The 21997-nt window shown below is 40.3% G+C and overlaps 1 protein-coding gene and 2 long non-coding RNA genes across 4 annotated transcripts; 2 read left to right on the top strand and 1 right to left on the bottom strand.

Annotated features, from left to right (window-relative positions):
- The first annotated feature begins 4773 nt into the window (after positions 1 to 4773).
- LOC109200188 (uncharacterized) lies at positions 4774 to 7513 on the top strand. Its single transcript, XM_019355676.2, has 3 exons — positions 4774 to 5308; positions 5952 to 6898; positions 7451 to 7513. Exons 1-3 carry the CDS (start codon positions 5068 to 5070, stop codon positions 7511 to 7513), a joined length of 1251 nt encoding a protein of 416 aa, XP_019211221.2. The 5' UTR covers positions 4774 to 5067.
- Positions 7514 to 8085: 572 nt separating this feature from the next.
- LOC112846170 (uncharacterized) lies at positions 8086 to 9075 on the bottom strand. Its single transcript, XR_003219021.1, has 2 exons — positions 8837 to 9075; positions 8086 to 8297 (listed from the first exon to the last, which is right to left on the bottom strand). It is a non-coding gene; the product is annotated as an uncharacterized LOC112846170 (long non-coding RNA).
- Positions 9076 to 17935: 8860 nt separating this feature from the next.
- LOC102079457 (uncharacterized) lies at positions 17936 to 20519 on the top strand. Of its 2 annotated transcripts, none has more exons than XR_003218998.1 (3): positions 17936 to 18097; positions 19901 to 20006; positions 20461 to 20519. It is a non-coding gene; the product is annotated as an uncharacterized LOC102079457 (long non-coding RNA). The 2 variants fall into 2 exon arrangements; XR_002060379.2 differs by lacking the exon at positions 17936 to 18097 and adding an exon at positions 19058 to 19298.
- The last annotated feature ends 1478 nt before the right edge of the window (positions 20520 to 21997 follow it).

Here is a 21997-nt window from a genome sequence, read left to right as displayed (position 1 = left end):
AGTTCTTAACGACTGTTCTTACCTGCAGAAAAAAATGTTGGTGCAAGAAGAACAGAGAACAAAATATGAGCTCAAGAATCTATATTGACTAATCAAAGTGAGCTTAAGGTTCTGTATAATTAGTGTTTATTAGTGATGTCCTTTGTTGTATTGCAGCCCTTAGCATTAAGTTTTACTTTTCCAACTTTGTTTTATTGATTTCAACAATGACATACAAAGTTAGCAACAGCAAAGTCAATCTTGATTTCAGAACAGTTGTATGTCCATTATACCCTCCAACCCCCCTAACCCGAATTCTCCTCCTACTAGGTCCACACTAGACAAGACACTGCAGAGAACCAGTCTCTGCCCACAAAAACACCCCCCAAAAACAAAAACAACAACAAAAAACAACAACAAAAACAAAAAACATCTCAAGACCCATACACATAACAAGCATAACCCCCAAAAAACAACACCCCCCCCGCAAGAAAAAACCCCCAAAAAACTTATAACTTATACAATGTAGCTTCGCTCAGTTCACTTCAGACTCAGGACGTAAAGTGATGGTGTCCACCAGCAAGAGAAATGATTTCCAGATTTTGTTAAATGCCCTAATAGAACCTTTTAGATAGAATCTAAGTTTTTCCAACTTTAAGTTAAAGAGTACATCCCTCACCCAATGATCATGAGTTGGGGGGTGGGGAAGCTTCCACTTCAACAGAATAAGCCTCCGAACTAGTAAAGTGGTAAAGGCTAGGGCCTGTTTGAGGGGGCCAGATGAGTTCAAGTTGGAAGGAATGCCAAAAATTGCAGAGAGTGGGTTAGGAGGGACAGTCTGGCCATACACTTGGCTAAGTGTGTCGAATATATTCCTCCAAAATGCACTCAGTTTCGAACAAGACCAAAACATGTGGACATGGTTGGCAGGCGATAGTCCGCATCTGCTACAGGCATCACTAATGGTTGGATAGATTTTAGATAATTTTGCGTTTGTATAGTGTACTTTATAGACCACCTTGCACTGAATCAAAGCATGACGAGCACAAATTGAGGACGAGTGAATCAATTTCAAAGCAGAATCCCACTGCTGTTCTGGCAGGGTTGTCTGTAGCTCTTCCTCCCATCTCAGCTTAATATGAGAAATGGATTTGGGGACCAAAGGATCTAGTATTTTATACAAGGCTCATATCAGTCTGTTTTGATGAGGGTTCGTCTGCAGGATGATATCCAGATTTGTTTCTGGAGGCCGTTTGGGAAAGTGAGGGAACTGCGTTTTTACAAAATCTCTAGCCTGAAGATAACGAAAAAAGTTGGAAGTAGGCAGGTCGTATTTAGAGGATTAAGTTTTCCTTCAGTGCAGTTCAGTGATTGATGGAGGGAATTTTATTGTAGTCACAGAGATCCTTAACAGGGAGCAGGAAAAGAGTTACACTGGATCACAACAATAAATTCTAAGAAAACAATATGTATTTAATTTTATCCAATCAAAACCATCTTTATTTATAAAGCACTTTAAAATACCCAGCACAGGACCAATAGAATAAAAGAAAATGTTAAAAAACAAAAAAGATCAAAATTAAAACAGCCCTATATTTAAAACAAGATAAAACAGCATATAATCAAATAATAAACAAACAAACAAACAAACAGAAGGCCTGTCTTATCTCTAAAGGCAGATTGTTCCACAGTTTTGGTGCTACTACAGCACAAGCACAATCTCCTCTAAATTTATGCTCAGTTCTGATTACATTAAGGGACAGACATCAGCTGGCATCTAAATACAAATTTAGGGCGACCAAAAACCATCACCTCAGTCTTTTAACAGTATTTTGTCTCTATCTTCAGATTTTACAGGCTTACATATAAACACGCAGTTACTGTTACTGTCCCTCTATTTAGAAAGGCAGAGGCGTCACGGTGAAATTATTTTACATGTAGTTGTTTTTTTCCTGTGTAATAATAACACATTGAAAAATGTGTTGCTATCAACACATTTTTCAAAAAAAATGCCTCTCTGTGCAAAATGGGTTTAAAAACATGAACAGCTGTGGGATACTGTTTGTCCGTGATTTGAACAGGGGGAACAAATCGTGGCAGGATCAGCCTGATATTATTTGTATCCCACTGTAACTTTAGTGTATAAAGAGCTAACATCTCCAAAATGTCAGGAGTAGTTAGTCATTAAAACAACTGTTTGTGAACTAAAAATCAAGATTGTGGGATCCTGTTTGTCTGTGATTTGGAGAGCCCAGCGCTCCCAACGAAGGAAAGACCAATTCTGCTGAGGAGACCTACCTCAGCACTTGTGCAGGTGAAACCAAAGGGCAGACATGCTTCACCCTATTTTCTAGTCTTTGGCTTAGAATGAAGTTGGTTTGGAAACATATTCAGCTCTGCTTCATCTCCTGCTTTGCGTTTGTGTAGGCACCCCATGATAGCAGTGTCCAAGCGTTGTTGGGTTCTTTTTTTCCCTTTTCATGCCGCACCCCCCTCCAATGGCTCTGCGCCCCCCCTAGGGGGCGGGCTCCACACTTTGGGAAGGTCTGTGCTAAAGAATAGAAAACATTATTTCCCATCAGACCATGAGCAACATTCAGGCATGTAACACAGTAACACTTTTATTTTTTACATATTCAGCAGAGAGAGTTAGCTGTGTGCGCTACTAAAAAAAAAGGCTGTTCTAATTCTCAGCATCGCTCCTCTCTTTCCCTGAGTCCTTAGCAATTCTCCGTCTCACGATGACGTTTTCCTCGAGGCCAAGGAAAGAGTTTAGGGAAAGGAGTAGTGATGTGCGAATCATGAACGAATCGTTCAATACTCGAGAATCACTTTACTGACTCATGAATCATGATTCACAAGCCCATCTGACTCACTGACTCATCTCTGTTGCTGTTAGCAGCAATATCTAGCTTATAATTAAAATTGTGGAGAAAAACACAACATCCAGTATCTTAACAAAAACATTTCTGCTCTGAACTGGAAGAAAAACCCCTGAGTAGAAGCTCACATCAAGACAATAGCTCCTCGGTTCACAGTAGCATCACTCTGCTAACATGCTAACAGCACATTTGAGCTACTCACCCCCTCCCTTCCTGTGCTGAATCGTAAGCGTAAGCGAATCACACAGGACTCAGCACTCGCTCACCCCCTCCCTCCTGCTTTTTCTTCTTCTTGGTTGGAAAACCAATGTTAAGGCGCATTACCACCCCCTGGCTCACAGCTCAGTGGACATTTAGATGAGAAAATATATATTTTACACATTTAAGGAAATTACTAATAAAATAAAAATAAACAAAGTAAATGTTTATTAAGAAATTTTGATATGAAATTGTTTAATTTTAGAAATGTTTTTGCTCTTTTTTGCTCTATAAAATAGTTGTTTTCTTTTAGAATCACTCATCTTAGCAGTAGGATTTACATGAAAAGAGAAACAAAATAAGTTTGAGTGAAAATGTACATTTTTTGCACTTTCTGGTCAACTGACTCAGTAAATCAAATGACTCAAAAAATCCGATTCGCTTTGGTGAGTGACTCAATAAAACTCGATTCAGTAAAAAGAATCAAATTTACCATCACTAGAAAGGAGATTGGCGCTAATTTTGAAATAACACCCCCACGTGGTTACGTTGTGCAGCTGAGTCACGTGACCGCACAGCCACAAATCACAGCAGAGCCGGGGAAAGGGGGCGGGGCGAAGTGTGTGTGCAGGAGAGGAGTCGAGCAGAGAGAGCTGCTTTTTCATGAAACGGGAGTAAAGTAGTTAACTTACAGGAACATATACCACTACGTTTGGATCGATATCTGCATCGATCTGCACACCCTTGTCTCCTGGATCCTAGTTGAGTTCAGCGTGAACCACGTGGGTCTCTGCACCCTGATCTGTTTCCTGTTTGGAAAGACTTCCAGCTTCATCACGGAGTTTCTCTCGGTTTGTGGGCTCATCTAAAGGTAAGCATCGATCTAACTTTAATGTGGGTTCAGTTTATGTTGAGTTTATCTCTGTTGAGAATAACAGATTGCTTGGTATTAATTGGAGTTAGTTAGTAAGTAAGAATACATACAGAAAAATAGTCTTTGAACATGAACAAAAGGGTGCAGGGCAGGAGAGCCAGAACAGAACAGCCAACCCCCACCCCCAGGACAGGAAGCCACAGTTACAAGCCTGGGGGACAGACCACGTGTCTTTCGCGCGTTGCATGCCGCAAGCATTCGCAGCACCGAAAAACGTTCATTCTCCGGTTCCAATAAATTCTTGCTTTTTCTTTGCCCCCCAAAAAAGTAATGTACAAAACGAAGGAGAACAATGTCGGACCGTACAAAGACAGACTCGACGAAAAGCTGCCTATCTTGGCCAGGTCTCCCTTGAAAAAGAGGTTTTTAATCTCAATGGGATCGTCCTGGTTAAATAAAGGTTAATAAATAAATAAAAAAAAAGGTACGAGGAAAAAAATCAGAGTGAAGGGGTTAGACCCTTACGAGCACACAGAGTGGACAAAAAACGTCAGAGTCCTGCCCACTTTCATCACGATCATATTTATAATTATATGGTTCAGGGCTCGCAAAATCGCTAGCCCGACGTCCCGGGGCTAGCGAATTTTCCAGTCGGGCTACCAAAATCTATCTCAGCCCTGCCTGTCGGGCTATCATAGGAAGGGAAAATATATGTCAATGCTTTTGCATTCTTTCGAAAATGTAGCTGAGTAATTATGTCATTGGCATCGATGAGCCACTGTCAATATGTGACATATTGAAATCGCGTTTGAATTTGCGCTTGTTTTTTGCTTTCACTTTTCGATCACACGAACTGTGTATCCACAGGTTTCTGTAAAAGCGTACGTAGGCTGCCATGACAGACCACTGCTTCCGTTGTCCGGTTTTATACTTCCGGTTACTCAAAGCCGGAGCCAGCGTTCAGTCGTTGCTAGCAACAAAATGAGTTACTTTGTGCTGTAATAAGTGGCTTTACCTTTTCGAGGCTGGCACAATAATTCAAGAAAACTGAAAAACGCATTAGAAACATTTTGCCTTGAGCATCAACAATTTAGAAAGGCCTGTCCGTGCCCACCGCCCTACGCACTGCACTCTATGCCGCGGAAGGAGGATCGGAAACTAGCGTGGCTGGCAGCTTTAAGACTCAAACACCCTCCAAAGAGAGTTTATGTTTGCTCCTTTCATTTTATCGACAAAAAGCCCACAGAGCTACACCCCGACCCGGAGCTTTATCTGGGCTATGACCGACCCCCACCAAAGAAAAGAAGAAAGCTCACTCGGACCACTTTGAGTGTGACAGCTTCCAGTGATACGAACAATACAGAATCTGTACCCGGTAAGTGAAAGTGTAAATGTGGTGTGCCACCGTTTCGGATTTTAATCACGCAATTCTTTACTTTTACTAAATAATAGCCTATGGTGAATGGCGTTAGTATCAGCACTAGCTGGTTATTAGCAGCAAAGTCTCAATTTTAACGAAAGTTTACACCCGTGGTTAGTAATTAACACCAGCCGCATGCTGCCAAAACTACATATGGCTTCATTTAATTGTCCCAGAGAGATTAGCCCCAAGGGCTGTAAAAGTCTTAGGTTTGTGTTTTCTCAGGTTTGTGTTTTCTCAGGTTTGTGTTTTCTCAGGTTTGTGTTTATAAAGAACTTGTTTTTTCAAGTAAAAACTCAAGAAACTCATGTCAAAAACTGAAAACTCAAGTAAAAACATTAAAGGCAACCTTTGCAAAAATACCAACATTTGTGACTTTTCTTTTTTTTTAGAATGAAAAATAAAATCTAATCACAGTAATTGAATAAAATTGTGACTAATTTTTAGGGGACTTAGGAACATTTTATGTTGACATTTGTGTGAAAGAATGTAGAATGAGAAATGTCACTCAAAAATATAATAAGCTAAGTGACACTTTACAGTTTCTCTTATGCTAACAGTTTGAGTGTACATCTGATCATATTTTTGTCTTATTCAGACTCCACAGTGTTACGTTCAGTGGAATTAGACCAGGCCAGCATCTCCACACAACCCCCTGAGCCACATCTGCACTCAGTCCACACACAGTGGGAGGATCCTTCGCAACAAGACCATCAATACTGCAACAGGTCTTGCAGAAAAGATGTGCAGGATAAGATGACTCAGTGTGATGAAGTTGCATATTTCATTCTTCAAAATGATGCAGGCGCTTTGCTGTACACTGGGATAGCCTTAGAAACATTTAACACACTTGTGTCGACACTGGAAGGATATGACAACAATGAATTTACAATGCCTGTTCGAGATCAAGTCCTCATGACACTTATGAAATTAAAGAGTAACCGTGTAATAGGTGACCTAAGCCGCCAGTTTCATATATCACAAAGCATGGCCAGCAAGATCATCTCACACTGGTTAGACAAGCTGGAGGAAGTTCTCCGACCATTAATTCCATGGCTGCCAAAAGAAACTATTCAAGCAACTATGCCTGAAGCCTTCAAGAAGAACTTTCCAAATGCTACATGCATTATAGACTGCAGTGAGACCCTTTTACAGAAACCCAGAAATCTGGGCTCAAGAGGGGAATCATACAGCCATTATTATTCACACAACACAGTCAAATATTTGGTTGCTGTTGCACCATGTGGACTAATCATGTTTGTGTCTGCTGCATATGGCGGCCGATGTAGTGACAAATTTATCACAATGGACTCTGGAATATTAACATACCTAAAACCTGGTGATGAAGTCATGGCAGATAGAGGTTTTACAATTAAAGACTTACTCTTTGAGAGAAAAGTTAGATTAGTAATACCCGCTTTCACAAAAAAACGTAGACAGCTAACTGAGGAACAGGTAACATACACACGTCGGATTGCAAATGTAAGAATCCATGTTGAAAGAGCAATCAGACGCTTGAAAGTCTACAAAATACTTTCACAAATTGTGATAAGTTCTTCAAATGAAAAAAAATGTTTTTCTCAAATCTACAATAATTAGTTGTGCATTCTTGACATTTCTTTGTGTTGGAAGATTACAGAAATACAGAACTATTCACAACATTTATTGTTGTCAGTTTGTCATTCATTTCCCACCATATTACAACTATGTACATTTTAGTTGTATTGAAATATTTAACAGATTTGAATGTCTCCTTTCATTCACAAGACAGAGACCAAACTCTGCAGACATGTTGGTGTCTGACTGTCCCATTTATAGTTGTAACATGCATTAAACCTTGCCCATTATCTTCAAGTATCTCTCATTTAACTGAAACCGTCCTGCTGCATACTCCTCTACAAGTCGAGGTAAGAAATATGAGAAGTAAAACCCTCTCAAGCGCTTTACTTGTTCCTTTACAAATGCTTCATCATATTGCACTGTCAATGAAACATGCTCAGTAGGTGTCCAGATCACAAGTGTGGCAGTCTTGAGCCCAGTGCAAAACATTGTAAGTTGCACTTGCATGTAATAGCCTCTGCTGCCAGTTTTCTGCAGCTGCAGTTCTCCATCTACCAGTTTGATATCGCTGCATTTCTGGGTAAGCTGCTCCGTGAGTGAAGGATAAGTCGGCACAGGACATTTTATTTCTAGAAGCACATCTGAGTCAATGACCTCGTCAGGACTCGCAGAGAGCCATGGCTCCTGGATGCTGATAACACTACCCATGTGACGGATGTTCATACCCTGTTCTTTCAGCTGATGACAAGCTCTAACTTCATTTTCTTTACCATAGTTTGTTTCATAATTCCCACGAAAGGAAGGGTACATGTGCTCAGACAAAAATTTGTCATTTTTTGTGGTGGCACGTACTGGAACTTTTTTTAGCGGAGCTTGCTGTAAGTCTGATTTTCCTGCAGTTGTGCCACAAATCAGATGCACTTTGCTCTTTTGTTTCTTCTTGTAATTGTTCTGCTTGCTCTTCAGAAACTTGAATGTATGCCTGGTAGAATGCCCTGCATGGACAGCTTAGTTTGTAACTGTGTGCTTGGTGTGGCTGAAAAAATTGCTCATCAACTTTACTGTTGCGGTGAGGACCTGCAGATGGCGAGGCATTGTAACACTTTCCAATTAATGTGTTCTTGAGGAGGAAAAGTGGCTTCACTGGTGCTTTGCTAACACTGTCAATAAAGTCTTGATGTGTAAGGTGATATGGTGTGTTAGGGAGAGATTGTGTCACTGCAGTCCGGGAGTTCACATCGTACTGCTCCTCTGCCCTGTGATGTCTGAAGTTTATCTGGCTTAGACGTTTAGGTTCAAGGTTCTTTGCTGTCCCTGCATTCCACCTGCGCTGCTCGTCTGTACATGCAAGCCCTGTCTTTCCACTGATCACAGCATTCTGCACCTGTAACAAACAATAGTTTTTTCTCACTGTCAATACTCAAGATTTAACATAATGAGGAAATTTACACTAACAAAAGCAGTACACGGTCGGTGTCCTGCATGTTATAGATATGACCCTGGGTCAATACACCTGAATCATATCCAAAACAGATTATCTATTTCATATTAATAGTCAGTTACTTTTTGATGCAGAAATATACATCCACAGTCTAATTTTTTCAAAGTAGTGTGTGTGTACAAATATACATATATATAAACAAACATGTATTATACTACCCTGTGTCACTTCTTATAACTATAGTTTTTCTTGTCTTGTAAATTTGCCCTTAATGTGCAGTCTTTTATTTTTTTTAATATATTTTATCTTCGTGTGATTGTACAGCATACAGCCCACACAAAGTTAACGAGTGGCTTTCACATGTAAACAGTGCTCCACGTAATACTTGACTAGATGGCAGTAGCGTGACTCCTTAATCACAGCCTTTGACCAGTTTCTGTTTCAGTGATTTAAACATTGTGATATCCAGATAAGTGAGATACCTTCCACAGAATAGCAGCCGCATGACTACATGATCTCCCTAATCCGGCGATACAGGAACAGCCGACTGTCTCCACTACTCCACTTTCTCTTAGCATTACTCATGCTAAGTGTTTCGCTTGATTAATGCTCTGGCTCGGCTCTACAGCTGCTTTAAGAAAAATAAAGTCGCCTTGTTTGTTGAGCAGTACTTTATCAATTTTGTTGCTGTGCAGGTAATTATACGCCTCGGTGCTCTTGTAATTACGTACAGGGAGTGCAGAATTATTAGGCAAGTTGTATTTTTGAGGAAAAATTTTTATTATTGAACAACAACCATGTTCTCAATGAACCCAAAAAACTCATTAATATCAAAGCTGAATGTTTTTGGAAGTAGTTTTTAGTTTGCTTTTAGTTTTAGCTATTTTAGGGGGATATCTGTGTGTGCAGGTGACTATTACTGTGCATAATTATTAGGCAACTTAACAAAAAACAAATATATACCCATTTCAATTATTTATTTTTACCAGTGAAACCAATATAACATCTCCACATTCACAAATATACATTTCTGACATTCAAAAACAAAACAAAAACAAATCAGCGACCAATATAGCCACCTTTCTTTGCAAGGACACTCAAAAGCCTGCCATCCATGGATTCTGTCAGTGTTTTGATCTGTTCACCATCAACATTGCGTGCAGCAGCAACCACAGCCTCCCAGACACTGTTCAGAGAGGTGTACTGTTTTCCCTCCTTGTAAATCTCACATTTGATGATGGACCACAGGTTCTCAATGGGGTTCAGATCAGGTGAACAAGGAGGCCATGTCATTAGTTTTTCTTCTTTTATACCGTTTCTTGCCAGCCACGCTGTGGAGTACTTGGACGCGTGTGATGGAGCATTGTCCTGCATGAAAATCATGTTTTTCTTGAAGGATGCAGACTTCTTCCTGTACCACTGCTTGAAGAAGGTGTCTTCCAGAAACTGGCAGTAGGACTGGGAGTTGAGCTTGACTCCATCCTCAACCCGAAAAGGCCCCACAAGCTCATCTTTGATGATACCAGCCCAAACCAGTACTCCACCTCCACCTTGCTGGCATCTGAGTCGGACTGGAGCTCTCTGCCCTTTACCAATCCAGCCACGGGCCCATCCATCTGGCCCATCAAGACTCACTCTCATTTCATCAGTCCATAAAACCTTAGAAAAATCAGTCTTGAGGTATTTCTTGGCCCAGTCTTGATGTTTCAGCTTGTGTGTCTTGTTCAGTGGTGGTCATCTTTCAGCCTTTCTTACCTTGGCCATGTCTCTGAGTATTGCACACCTTGTGCTTTTGGGCACTCCAGTGATGTTGCAGCTCTGAAATATGGCCAAACTGGTGGCAAGTGGCATCTTGGCAGCTGCACGCTTGACTTTTCTCAGTTCATGGGCAGTTATTTTGCGCCTTGGTTTTTCCACACGCTTCTTGCGACCCTGTTGACTATTTTGACTGAAACGCTTGATTGTTCGATGATCACGCTTCAGAAGCTTTGCAGTTTTAAGACTGCTGCATCCCTCTGCAAGATATCTCACTATTTTTGACTTTTCTGAGCCTGTCAAGTCCTTCTTTTGACCCATTTTGCCAAAGGAAAGGAAGTTGCCTAATAATTATGCACACCTGATATAGGGTGTTGATGTCATTAGACCACACCCCTTCTCATTACAGAGATGCACATCACCTAATATGCTTAATTGGTAGTAGGCTTTTGAGCCTATACAGCTTGGAGTAAGACAACATGCATGAAGAGGATGATGTGGACAAAATACTCATTTGCCTAATAATTCTGCACTCCCTGTAATTCCTCGCCATCAACGCCTTCGGAAAATACAAGGTAATTAATAATGTCGATGTAGCTAACATCGGGCCATAGTTTCATGTCATCTACCCACTCCGTGAGAAGTGATGGGTGAGGCACTGCAACTGAACTGTCCTCGCTGCTTTTTAAAACATCTCTACTGTGTATCCACCTTCGATGTGTTGCCATTTACTCCAGGTAAATCAATCTTTATCAACAGTGAAGGTGTAACCCCGCAACTGTCAACAACAGCGCAAGCGGAAGTAAAAAACCGGCTTCCGCTATGAATCGGGGTAATGGCGCGAACTCAGAAATACTGTGGATAGAGAGCGGCAGTACTGATTGGTGAGTGACGATTAATTGCACACCAATTCCTCTGACATCGTCTTATCACTCATTAGCTTACTATTCAAACCTGACAAGTGAACTCTCCCGCAGCAAGCTTAAACGTGAGAGGTTGATCGCGCAGAGAATCGCTGAGCGTTATGTGAGTGCGTGTGTAAAAGCAGCAGGATATATATTTTAGTTCTGCTGAGCCAAATAAGACAAGTCAGGGTGAAGAAGTGACAACCAAAGAAAAGCTTACCACAAAACACAAAAGTTATGACAAATCAGACTATGAGGGAAAAAGAAAGTGAAGCTTTATGGTTTCATGGACAAAAGAATTTCTGTGGCTGGAATATGACAAGCTAAATAACCAGGGGTGCACATAAGTGGTCCGCAGGTGCGCATTCGCTGTCAAAATAAAAAACGCGCACCAGATAAGAAGTTGCAACGCGCGTTTGCGTACATAAGATTTTCTGGAGGAGAAAATCTTATGTACAGACATTTGTTTAGAACTCTTAAAGATGAAGAAGCAAGCTCCTTTAAGCAATTACTTTGGTGTTCCTCCACCTCCAAAGAAATGTCAGAAGGAGTCCGAACCGCAAAAGAAGCGCGTATTATCGGAAAAGTGGTTGCAGCAGGTGAGCTGGCTTCAAGCAAATGATGAACGCACAGAAATGTGGTGCAGAATATGCCGTGAAAATCCCACTCTAGCGGACAAAAAAAACAGTGCCTTTTATATGTACGCAAACGCACGTAGCAACTTCTTATCTGGTGTGCGTCTTTTATTTTGACAGCAAATGCGCACCAGCGGACCACTTATGTGCACCCCTGTAAATAACATAATGTTCTGCCGGGTGCGTTGTTGGTTTCCCTCGATTTCTGAGTCGACAAGCGCCTTTGTTACTGGGACCAGTAATTTTAAGAAAGACCCGCATTAGAACCCATGAGAAATGCAAGAAATTCATTATTGCTCAGTCTGCAATAGCTTTCCCAGAACAAACACCAATTGCAAAGAACATACTAAAAATAAACCTGAAAAATCTGTTTAGAAAAGCGTACTATGTTGCAAAGAGTGAACTACCATTGGCAAAATTTAGCAGTCTTTGCAAACTTAAAAAAAATGTCCTAGATCTTGGTTCCACTTATCTCTTACCCGTGACTTCAGTGGAAATTTCAAATTCAGGATCTGACACAAACTGATTCATGTTCTACACAGTTCTTACAAGGTCATAGAAATTTCTGTTCAATTAGAACCAAGTATTTGAGTTGATGATTGTAATTTTTATACAATGTTGTAATTTGTGTTTCAACAATTTTTTGATTAATGTTTTGTTTCCGTTACAATATTATACTTTAATGTATAATATTGTAATGGAAACAAAAGAGGAAAAAAAAAACATCAATCAAAAAATTGCTCTCTTTTTTTATTCGGGCTACTTAAATTTATTTTGGGCTACCACAAACTGAAGAGTGCCTGCCCGAAGGGCTACCAGGGATTTTGAAATTTTGCGAGCCCTGGGTTGGCAGAAGTTGATTGACAAGTGATTCCACTAATTAGGCAAAGTGAGAGGAGACGATGCGTGCGCCGTGCTCTTTCATTGGCCCTCTAACTCTGGCTTGTGAACAACATCAGAGCAGGTGTATTAGAAGGATGAGTTTCCCGATCATTCTACGGCGTAAAGTGACTGATATATATAAAAAACACCTATCGAGATCGTCGCTCAAACGCCTAATACACCTGCACCACTTATTCGCACATATAGTTTAAAATATAGCGTTTCGAACAAGAAAACGGCTTGAAAGCACTCTCACTGCAGACCGGTATCTCCGCTGTGTAACTGCAGGGACAACGGGCTTGTTTGGACCCAACTATTCTGAGTCATGAGAGGGGGTTTCAAAATTTAGAGAGATTAAAACACTTTGTTTCAGACTAGGCGATCGGGCGCCACCTCTAGAACAAGTAGTATCTAACTTTTTAAACAGCCTGCGACCCTCATTACAACAACTTAATGCTAGCTCTGCAAGCGCAAAGTTTCCTTCGGGGAGAGCAGCAAAGCACATAAAAAACACGGACCTGACATTTCTGCTATTCTTTTCAACACGCACCCAAAATACAACTAAATATTTGTATTTTAACAATAAACTAATATCAACATTGAAAACTTACTGTAAGTCCAGTGATGCTAGTTGCTGCCGTTAGGTCCAACTTTCTCCAGTCGTCCGTGTTTCCTCTTTGGTGCTGTTTCCCGCCCATATACCTTTACTTCTTCTGTGTTTCGTATTTTTTTTTCAAAATAGCGGTAAATGTGTATAGTGTATAATGTTCATTAGCGCCGCCTTCCGCTTCGGAGGGTGAATCAGAGATTAACTCGGAATAAAAATTGATTCCTGCAGCTGCTTAACACTTACGGAAAAAATTTAAAAAAATACATATAGGACATTGATAAGACAATGACTATTAAAATAAATACATTTTTTCTTCCACTAATGCATTTAAGACAATTTGATTTTACTTATTTGGTGAAACACTTTGAGATTTTATTGTATTTTAGCATGTGCTACATAAATTAAGTTTATTATTAAATCCTACCTACTTGAAACAACAAAAATAACAGGACTTTACCATTCTTATATGTCCTAACTTAACCGTGTTACGTTGTGCTTAAGTTATGATTTTAAGTGATGCTTACTTAATATAGAAATAGTTCAATTCAATCAAAAATTATTAGTTTCATTTACTCAAAAAGAAGAACATGTTACACGAACTTGACATATTTAAGTTAACAGAACTTTTTAAAGACTTTGAGTATACACTACTTAATCTATTTAATTACTTTGAACATTCGGGTTTACAGTGCAGGTGATAAGTGATAGCCTCCGTAATTTCTTTGTGCCTGCGGGAGTTCGACGGGTATAGGGAAGCGCTGTATAAGGTTCCCGTTACTGATGTTTGGGTGGTTGACCGGGACGGAGTTTCTCCTGTGACTTCCTGGTCATCCCTGGCGTGTTCTCCGTTGTTTTTCCCCTGCCAATTTTAGCATCGCACGGCACAGCTTCTGTATCACGTGGTATAAGGCTCCGTCCTTGTCATTTGTTGAGCAGGAAGAGTGAGCGCTTGTTTTCATGCAGATTACGTCCCGGATCAAAATGCAGTACAGTCGTCGTTGTCTTTTTTTTTTCTTTTTTTAAAACATCGTTGTCATTTGGAAATGAGATTTCACGTAAGTATGAATCGAGATCGCGATTTTCTAACAATTAATCATGCAGCCCTAACCTCTGTTGTAGGAGCTTTTGACATTCTCTACTTCAACACTCAGTGTCTTCCGTGTTGGGTGATTCTCTATGTTCTTCCTCCTTTTCTTGCTTCAATCTCAGGGGTAGACTGCCCTGAGATATGTTTTTCCGCAGACTAGGGGATTATTCTGCCCCTGCAGTTGAGATTTGAGATGGACAGATTTGATATTACGTATTGGTCCGATACTCACCTAAATTACTCGATCGGTTATTGAAAAGAAATACAAATTTAATCCAATCCTTTAAATATCACAGAAGTACTTCACAAAAACTTGCGACATAGCGTAACCCAGCTCATAACCATAGCACATTGGAGCAGCATGCGTCACGTGATAGAGCGGCTGTGGCGTAAGAGTGCTGTCAGTGGTCCGGTGGAACATTTGGAGCATCGGTACGAAACCAGCATTTCATCTCAGAGAAAGCAAGAAAGCATTCCCACGCTAAGCTTCACAACCGATATATGGAGCGACTGCCTCTTCTTCTCTCCCCTTCCCTCTCCTGTTGCTACTTCAATCATGAAACTGATCAGTGATCAGCTGATTGGCTTTTCTGTCGTAGTCTTGGATCCTGGACCCGACCTCACGCATGCAAAACCAGTGTGCTGTGCTGTTCAGTTTCTCAACAATGACATGCATTTTTGGAGATATGTTCGGCAAATAAACAAAAACGTCATATTGCTAGAAATGCCATCACTAAAAACACTATGTCAAAAATCAAGCCTTTTATCATCACAGTCTTGGTCTGCCAATAAACAATTGCTTCAGTATTTAAAAACGATTTTCGCTGTCACCTCCCTTAAAGCAGGATGTCTGGAGATCTTCCAGTCTACGATGGGTCCACTGTGAAGGTGCAATAACATGGGGCCCACTTGTGATAACATTCTACATGCATGCATACAACACATGAACACTAAAGTGAGGAAATAATATTACTATTATTAATGTTATATGATTTATAACAAAAGAAATGTGCCACTACAACATGAATAACACAGCGCTGGTAAATACACACAGAAATGAACAACTACAAGATTAAGTCTGCATGGCCCACACGCTCATGCGACCCTAGGATGTCGCTGTCATCTTCTTGCTCCTGGAAAAACATACATACATCCACCCTTTCCTTGTCTGCTTGGAGTAGGTGCAATCTGCGTATCACTGTCAAGTCAGTGATCCATTTTCCCCCCCATTATCAGTACAGTCTCAGTGCACTCCTCAAACATGAAAAGAAAAAAAGAAAAGAACATACTACAAAATATAAAAATACGAAAGTCTAATTTTAGGACTTGCCAAAGCATACTCGTCTCCTTAAACTGATAAATCAAACCAAAACTTATTGACAGGTTCCACTTGGAAAAAAAAAATGTAGCTGCCAAATAAATCCCCAAAACATTCATCCACCAGCCACACACATTTCACACAACCCTAATGTCCTATTAGATAATAAGTTTCTTCCCATGTAACCAGGTGTATGTCATGGTAAAGCCTCCCCCACACATTTGAATTCAAATTTATTTAAAAGGGACAGTGGAGTTTGACATAGTCCAAGTACAAAACATGAAACTGATGTAACACACATAAGTTTATAGCTATTGCTAATTTTCAACAATTGTCCCTTGTTGGGCTTACAATCAAAATAAATACATTTTACATTTTCATAAAACCAAAATATATCATAAATACAACTACAATTAATAGACAATAAATAAAAATAAAATCATTAGTTAAAATGACTACATCTCTGATTTCCCTTTAACCAAACTTTAACCTTCAATGGAAAGGATCTGATGTCTGTAATCAATTTGATTTTGGTTGGAAGTGTGTTCCACAGATTGCAAGCCTTTATGGAAAATGCCGACTGACCAAATTTAGGTCTGCGATATGATATCTTGCAGTTTCCGTTCACCATGCTTCTAGTAATACGATTACAATCTTGTCTCTGGATGTATCTATTAAGACACTCTGGGGCCATCCTATTTATACATTTAAAGACTAAGAAAACACAAATGATTAAAACTCCTAAAACAAAGTAGATTATATTTCTCTAAAATGTGGCAATGATGCCAGGGCTGCACGATTTGTTTTGCTTATAATTGAGATCACGATTCTCTCACTTGTTAACTGCACATCAATTTCGTAACAGTTCAGACTGAACATGAAAACATTAAATGTCTCACTTGTCTACTCTTACGTACAAGAACTTAAAACACTTCTAACAATACCATTTTGAACAGTATTCTTTCCGTGTGTAAGGTGATGAGAGAGGTAGGTAATAGCGATGTTTCTTAAAATGTAAACCACAATTATTATTATTATTATAATTTTTTTTTTTAACCTGTCCCGTTTGGTTCTTTTGCCATCAGAATTATTGTCTAAAGGCAAAGAAAGATGCCCAACGGATTTACTTGGTGACCATCCCAGCAAGAAAGAGGGAAAGAAAAAAAAAACCTGAGAAGAGGGACGGGGGGAAAAGGGCAAAAAACCAAAAACCAACAGAATAAGCAGACAAAAAAAAAATACATATCGATCACCTGGATCACCTGTTGAGAAAGAAAAAAGAAAGCAAGCAGAAGAAGACGAGAGTAATAAACAAGATCACAATGATATATGGGAATATGACAGTAAATACTAAATATTAAACATTATTGTGCAGCACGTAAGATCGACAGCTCACAGTGTGCTTTGAGGTAGGAGCCAAAAAGGGTGTAGTTTGTGTGTGTGATCACCCGTGTGTACACCTGTGAGCATGAACGCGCTTGTTTTTAAAAGGTTCCCTCATGTAATGATCTGCTAGAGGGTGTGGGGGGCCACTGCCCCGACCTCCAGGGCATGAAGCAGGTATGGAGGAGATCAAAACTCCAGACATCCAGAGGCCCCCAGAACACAAGAGACCAAGGAAGACCAACAGAGGGGCAGCCGCGCCACTATCCCAGAAAGAGCTGAGGAGAGTCCCAGATGAGGGGTCACTCAGCAGCCGCGGAGCAGAAGCCAGGGGGGGTTGCAGTGACGTGCCCGTGAGCTCCGCCGGCAGCCAGCTTAAACCACAATTATTAACAAAATATAACGCTTAGTTTGGCTGGACCATAAGTCTGTCATTGCCGTGAAATGTTTTACTGCTTGTAATTCGTCTCCACACTTGCCCGACACTGGTGTATAGAGCAGGTAGTGCAATATTTGAAAAATAGTTGCAGGACGGAACTGTGTAGGGTTTGTCTAGGGTGTTGATCATTTTCCTAAATCTCTCATTTTGCACAGTGTTGATGGGAGCCATATCTTTAGCCAGGTAATAAGTGATAGCCTCCGTAATTTCTTTGTGCCTGGGGGAGTTTGACGGGTATGGGGAAGCGCTTTATAAGGTTCCCGTTATTGATGTTTGGGTGGTTGACCGGGACGGATTTTCTCCTTGTCACTTTCTTGGCCTTTACAGCTTCGTCATATTGCACTTTATGGTGACATTTAAGGTGGTTATACAAATTCGTAGTGTTAGCTTGCGGTGCTGCTACTATGGCAAAACGCATCTTGCAAATGATATCTTTTTGACTCTCATTGTTTTCTTTGAAACCAAAAAACTTCCACACGGAGGAACGAGAACCTTTTCTTGGAATTAATGTTACAGGGGGGGTTGTCATTCTCACCGCCCTCAGCGAGCTTTTCCTCTGCACTCATTGTGTTTTCTCCCCTCAGGCAGTTTCTCTCACGTGCTCTCCGTTGTATTTTCCCTGCCAGCTGGCTTCTGTATCACGTGGTATAAGGCTCCGCCCTTGTCATTTGTTGAGCATGAAGAGTGAGCGCTTGTTTTCATGCAGATTATGTCCCGGATCAAAATGCGGTACAGTCATCATCTTTTTCTCTTTTTTCCTTTTTCCTTTTTAACATCGTTGTCATTTGGAAATGAGATTGAACATAAGTATGAGTTGAGATTGCGATTTTCTAGTGTTTAATTGTGCAGCCCTAAATGATGCCAACAAAAAGGGAGCCGTTTAATGAGGCTGGTAAAAAATAGGCACAACAAAGGGCAAGGCAAACTGAAGTAAAACTAACATTAAGCTAAACTGGGAGAACTAAACAAATAACATGAAAAACTTGGACTTGAACAACAGACGACCTGACAAAGAATGACCAAAAACACAGACTAAATACACACAAGGGTGATTAGTCTGACATAACGAGACAAAGGAAGCAAAGCTGAATACACTGACATAGGACACAGACCTTCAAAATAAAACAGGAAACATGAGACGCAGACATGACAATACAAACTTGATAACATAAGACACTTGGCATGAAACACAAAGGGTGAGGGAAACTTAAATACCGGGGAAGAAAATACAAGAGGAATCTAATAACCAAATGAACTTCGCTGACCTAAAGAACTTAAACATAAACCATAAACATCAAAAATGAACTGGAACTCAAAACACTGGGTCAAAAGACCCAGGAACGTGACAAATTCATAAATAACTGAGCTGCTGAAGTAGGTATATAGTGCCGAATTAACTCAAAACAATTCAGATTAGCCTTGACCATCTTAGCAATCTTCTTTACATGCTTGTCCAATTTAAGACGTAAATCAAAAATTATTCCTAAAAACTTAAAATCTTTGGCCTTCTTCGTTCCTTAACTGGATTTGTTCATCTGTTTATCTGATCATCAGGAACAAGACACTAAAAATCTCTTGGTCTCACTCATTTAAACCCTCTGCTGCATTCTGTTCACTCCTGCGATCATTCAATCATCTTTCCTAATATAATATTAGTCCACCAGTTCATATATTGCTTCTCATCTCACTAAGTGAGCCGAACAAGATGATAAAATCAGAAACACAGGCTTAAAATACCATCTGGTATTCATGAGCTTCATTGCATGTGTGTGTATGTGTTAGTAGGATTAAAACATTCTGTGCTTATGTATGTCGTTTTAACTACTTTCCTCTTTTTCTGAAACAAATCTCTGTTTACTACACCTTCTTGTTTCAGAAACATCTAAAGAAGAAAGTATCTATTGTAGTCAGGCACAGCTAAATTCTGCTTGTGAGTTAACCTAGCCAACCACACTGTGTGTTGTTAGCACCTTCAACATGTACCCCCTCGTGATGTGTGCCACTTCCTCTATGTCCTCTATTTGTACCACCATATGGAGAACCACAATAGCCACACACATCGAAATACAGAATTATTAGATGCTTAGATGATGAATTGTAGAATAAATTCTCCATTTGTAAAATAATTTTAGAATTCCACATCAACAAATTGAGTTTCAAAATGTTTTTTAAAAACCTCATTACCATCCTAGGGAAGCTAGGATGGTAATGAGGTGCTTGGAAATGTTGTAGGTGGCTGAGTTTATACTGCTACCATTGAGACTGATCCGGACTCCGTCTTTGTGGATCTTTGGAAGTCCATATATACAGGGTGTAGCATCCCCTAGGTAAAGGCGGTGATATGCAGGGGGTCAGAGATTTTTCCCTTTCAAGTTCTTGTAGGCAACTGATGACTTTCTATTTGTAGTTGCTTCTGGTTTTTCACCTTGAAGCTTCATAGGTATTGTTGTCACTGAGGAGTTTAGTCATGTTTATTTGCTCTGCTTCTTTTTGTCAGAGATAAAATACAAATATATACTTTCTGAGTCCCAGCTGAGTAACAGGAGGAGGAGAGTCTGGTGGTGCAGCAGAGGAACAATTTCAGCCATTTGGACTCAGCTCAGCCACTACAGAGGAAGCAATGACTTCAACACAAAAGGTGAGAAAAACATCACAGTTACACTGTTATTCAAACTGTGTGCACAGCTGGCTGGTTTTTAAAAACACGTCAACAGCAGCTTTATCTTTTCCATCCTGGGCTCCTCCATATATACAGAATCTCCATTCACAACCAAAAAACACAGACGTTACAAGAAAATACAAAGATCATATTTTCTCTACACACATTGAAACAACAATATCATCAGTTGAACTCAAAATTTTTTCTGAAGTAAAAGAGTTTCTCTACTGATCGATATTTCTTCAATAATGTCATTTTCATTACAACTCTCATTGTAGCACATCATTGTAATGTGATACTATCACCAGAAGGTGGTGGTAACACACCTACAATGTGTTTTTTGACATGTTTGATTCCACCAATGGAGGGAGTTTCAGTTTGTTCCACGACTGCATTTCACTCACTGCCTCTGTTTGTATCTCTGTCACTGCAGGACCAACATGGAGCGAGAAGTCAGCGCACTCAGGAAGCCGACAAACCTCACAGAAGAAAGGGAGAGAAAACCTACAGCTGTGATGAGTGTGGGAAGGATTTTACCCAGGCTGGAAACTTAAAAAAACACCAACTCATCCACAGTGGAGTTAAACCTTACAGCTGTGAGTTGTGTGGAAAGTCTTTTACCCAGGCTGGACACTTAAAAAAACACCAACTCATCCACAGTGGAGTTAAACCTTACAGCTGTGACTTGTGTGGAAAGTCTTTTACCCAGGCTGGACACTTAAAAACACACCAACTCATCCGCAGTGGAGTTAAACCTTACAGTTGTGACTTGTGTGGAAAGTCTTTTACCCTGGCTGGATACTTAAAAACTCACCAACTCATCCACAGTGGAGTTAAACCGTACAGCTGTGACTTGTGTGGAAAGTCTTTTACGCGGGCTCAAACCTTAAATACACACCGATTCTTCCACAGTGGATTTAAAGCGTACAACTGTGACTTGTGTGGAAAGTCTTTTACCCGGGCTGGATACTTAAAAAAACACCAAGTCACCCACAGTGGAGTTAAACCGTACAGCTGTGACTTGTGTGGAAAGTCTTTTATCCAGGCTGGAGACTTCAAAACACACCAACTCATCCACAGTGGAGTTAAGCCTTACAGCTGTGACTTGTGTGGAAAGTCTTTTACCCAGGCTGGAAGCTTAAAAACACACCAATTAATCCACAGTGGAGTTAAACCTTACAGCTGTGACTTGTGTGGAAAGTCTTTTAACCAGCCTGGAAACTTAAAAACACACCAACTCATCCACAGTGGAGTTAAACCTTATAGCTGTGACTTGTGTGGAAAGTCTTTTACCCTGGCTGGAAACTTAAAAACACACCAACGCATCCACAGTGGAGTTAAACCTTACAGCTGTGACTTGTGTGGAAAGTCTTTTACCCTGGCTGGATACTTAAAAACACACCAACTCATCCACAGTGGATTTAAACCGTACAGCTGCGACTTGTGTGGAAAGTCTTTTACCCAGGCTGGAAACTTAAAAAAACACCAACTCATCCACAGTGGATTTAAACCGTACAGCTGCGACTTGTGTTGAAAGTCTTTTACCCAGGCTGGACCCTTAAAAAAACACCAACTCATCCACAGTGGATTTAAACCGTACAGCTGCGACTTGTGTTGAAAGTCTTTTACCCAGGCTGGACCCTTAAAAAAACACCAACTCATGCACAGTGGATTTAAACCGTACAGCTGCGACTTGTGTGGAAAGTCTTTTACCCAGGCTGGACCCTTAAAAAAACACCAACTCATCCACAGTGGATTTAAACCGTACAGCTGCGACTTGTGTTGAAAGACTTTTACCCTGGCTCGAAGCCTAAAAACACACCAAGTCATCCACAGTGGAGTTAACCTCCTAAGACCTCCTTCCATTGCATGCATTTTTAATTTCCTTTTGACATTTGGGCATATTGGGGCATATTGGGATGAATGTAAAAACAAAGAATTACCAGATTTTTTTAACCTTATTTTTGTTT

Source organism: Oreochromis niloticus, linkage group LG3, assembly GCF_001858045.2.
Source record: "Oreochromis niloticus isolate F11D_XX linkage group LG3, O_niloticus_UMD_NMBU, whole genome shotgun sequence".
NCBI lineage: Eukaryota > Metazoa > Chordata > Actinopteri > Cichliformes > Cichlidae > Oreochromis > Oreochromis niloticus.
Note: the sequence above shows the minus strand (reverse complement) of the source record. Positions and strands in the feature narration are given on the sequence as shown.